This window comes from Bombina bombina, chromosome 8 (genome assembly GCF_027579735.1).
Source record: "Bombina bombina isolate aBomBom1 chromosome 8, aBomBom1.pri, whole genome shotgun sequence".
Classification (NCBI taxonomy): Eukaryota; Metazoa; Chordata; class Amphibia; order Anura; family Bombinatoridae; genus Bombina; species Bombina bombina.
Window position 1 is genome coordinate 246655325 of NC_069506.1, and position 3418 is coordinate 246658742.

General features: G+C 41.9%; 1 protein-coding gene across 1 annotated transcript; it reads right to left on the reverse strand.

Annotated features, from left to right (window-relative positions):
* Positions 1-627: 627 nt before the first annotated feature.
* Positions 628-1596, reverse strand: LOC128638971 (free fatty acid receptor 2-like). Its single transcript, XM_053691114.1, has one exon. It carries the CDS (start codon positions 1594-1596, stop codon positions 628-630), a length of 969 nt encoding a protein of 322 aa, XP_053547089.1.
* Between the last annotated feature and the right edge of the window lie 1822 nt (positions 1597-3418).

The window sequence follows — 3418 nt, forward strand, 5'->3', positions numbered from 1 at the left end:
ATTTGACTCCATCATTCATCTCTTAACAGGGAAAATATACATACTTTGTTAAAGACTCCTCTTTTGCTCAATTTGATGGTTACAAAGGAGTTGCTATGGGAGTAATTCATAGCTGTTATCATGTTAAAGGGATTGTAAACCCCAAAATGTTCTTTTATGATTCAGATAGAACATACAATTTTAAACAACTTTCCATTTTAATTCTATTATCACATTTTCTTCATTCTCTTGTTATCCACTGCTGAAGGGGCAGCATTGCACAACTGACAGGAAGCTGAAAATATCTATTTAGCCAATCCCAAGAGACAATTTCAAATGTGTGCAGGCACCAATTAGCAGCAGCTCCCAATATTGTAGGATATGTGCGTATTCATTTTTTAACAAGGGATACTAAGAGAACGAAGCACATTTGAAAATAGAAGTGATTTTAAAAGTGTCTTAAAATGACATTCTGTATCTGAATCATGCATGTTTTCAAGTTTTTTCTGCAAGGTAAGTACATTTTTCTGCTAAAAAAATAAATGTTCTGTAAAGCTCATTCTAAGAAATTAACATTAAAACCAAGCATCAAGTACTAAGAATCAATGACAACAAGTACACTCACCACCAATAAATATCTAACAGATGTTATAACTTAGAGCTATCAATCTGATTTTCAGAAAATGGAGGATGTGCCAAAGTCATACTTTGTTTGCCAATAATTTTATGCAGAGCTGGGATAGAATTCCAGAAAGTTAATTTCATCAAACAGTATTTACAAGATTGCTGCACAGCTGTAGAGGAGAAGTAAAAGATGATAGGATCCAAACTAGCATTGAAGGTGCTGAGTAGCAAAGCTTCATCCCTCCATTTCACGTTGTCTTTAATAATAAAGCCCACCACATGTGAAGCGTTGTATGGGGCAAAACATATGGCAAAAACAGTCATGGTAGTTATGACTAATCCAATGGCTCTCTGCTTTTTCACTCTGTGAATGTGGGGTGAGGACACTAATATTTTGATAAAGCTACAGTAGCAGAAACATGTGATAAGAAATGGGCAACAGAAGAGGACAAGCCCTAGTTCTAGACGGAATGGTAAGAGCACCTCCATCTGCTTATCTGTGAAGTGATCATAGCAGACTGACTTATTAACGTTATTGTCAATATCATGATACTCTGTAATGTAGACAATACTACAATGTGCAAAAGAGGAGACCCATAGGAATCCACTTACAGCTACAGCATAGCTTGGCTTGCGGTACAGTTTGTACTTGATGGGGAAAGCTACGCCAAGATACCTCTCTACACTAACAGCAGTGAGAAACAAAGTGCTGGAGTATATGGTGCTAAAATAGAAGAGGCCACTCAGTGGACAGAGGAAGGGGGGCATGTCCCATTGGCCCTGAAGTGCCTCAGCTACCTTGAATGGGAGGAAGACCAGAAATGATAAATCAGAGATGGTTAAGTTAAGGAGGAGGATGGCATTAGGTGTGGCCTTGGTACGGAGCTTCCGTATGAGAGCATGGAGAGCCAGGAGGTTAGATGGGAATCCAGTCACAATTGTGATGATGTAGATCACCAAGTAGACACCTTTTTGTTCTGGTTGAGGAACCATGATAGATTCATTTCCTAAAGAATGAAAAGAAATGTGAAAAACATAAATTACCAGGTAAAATTACAAAATCAATTACAAACAATTGTATTTGGTGTCGAGATTTAAAGGGACATAATACACTCAAAAAAATATGGGGTATTCAAATAAAGAGTTAAAAAAAATAAAGTTTGTAATTGACAAGTTTTAGCAATTTTTCTGCTAAAGCTTCTAAAATTGATGATAAAGTGTCACTACATAAGAATACGTTGGTAGGACACACTAGCTACAAAGCAAGGAGTTTTTCCTTGCTCCCTAGCTAGTGTCCTTATAGCCAGCCCCCATGCTGGAGCTGCTAATACATGCCAATTACAATCCCCTCCCTGACTGTTCAACTGTGCAGGGGAACTCACTGGGCCCCATGCCAAGCACCCTGTTCCCCCTTCTAATTGGTTGCTTGCCTGCCAGCTGTCCCCCTCCGTTTTCAGACTGAGCCCCGCAAGACTAAAGTTCTGCAGGAGTGAGAAGGACAGTGGGAGTGTTACATTGAATACCTTGGGGGACAAGTGGAGTGGGACATGATCAGGCATCAAGTGGGTGCAGCTGGAGTGTTTCTTCATGATCAGATCTTCACCAGTTCCCCCCTTACACCACACGCTTTTGTCCAGATGTCCCACATGTGTGTGTACAGAGACACAATGTCACCGGTATACAGGAAGCGGAACATCTTATCAGGCATGGTCACTCATGGTCCGCACAGTGTTCAGTGCCCACTGCCTGTGGCTCCTTGTGCACAACTCCCAGAGACAAGAACAGGCTCCGCTATGTCACACACCGGCAGCACTCACAAGGCTTTACAGGCTGTTATTATGTGTTGCAGCATTGTGGGCTGTGCGTGATTATCAGTTACACAATAACCTGTAACAGCTGTGCCACCTTTTTGTTTTCTAGTGTCTGATTATTCAGGCTTATATATATTTACATAAGTATAGGCTACACTATTAGACAGTATGACACACAATCTGGGGTCTGTTCTCCAGGTCATGGATAATCAGTGATCGCATTGTCGAATTCCAGAAGCGATATCATTACAAGCCATTCCGTGTTATTACTTTGTAGCAATGTACAGGCTGTTATTATGTGTTGCAGCATTGTGGGCTGTGCGTGAGTATGATCATGCTTTCTAACATAGCTGTAATGCACATATTCAATGCTCATACTCACGCACAGTCCACAATGCTGCAACACATAATAACAGCTTGTACATTGCTACAAAGTAATAACACGGAATGGCTTGTAATGATAGCGCTTCTGGAAATAGCACATCCTGATGCAGTGGCTGCTGTGTGAGTTTACCTATCGGTCATATATATTTATTATAATGCGTGTGGTGTAGATTCTATGCGGTGGCATCTGAGCACTGTCCGTTCTCCTATGGTCCCTAAACAGAAGCCGTGTGTTGACATTTCTGAATTGTGTTAGAATGCCCATATTTAATATTCATATTCAGCTTCTGTTTAGGGACCATAGGAGAACGGACAGTCCTCAGATGCCACCGCATAGAATCTACACCACACGCACCACACTTGATGCCTGATCATGTCCCACTCCACTTGTCCCCCAAGGTATTCAATGTAACACTCCCACTGTCCTTCTCACTCCTGCAGAACTTTAGTCTTGCGGGGCTCAGTCTGAAAACGGAGGGGGACAGCTGGCAGGCAAGCAACCAATTAGAAGGGGGGACAGGGTGCTTGGCACGGGGCCCAGTGAGTTCCCCTGCACAGTTGAACAGTCAGGGAGGGGATTGTAATTGACATGTATTAGCAGCTCCAGCATGGGGGCTGGC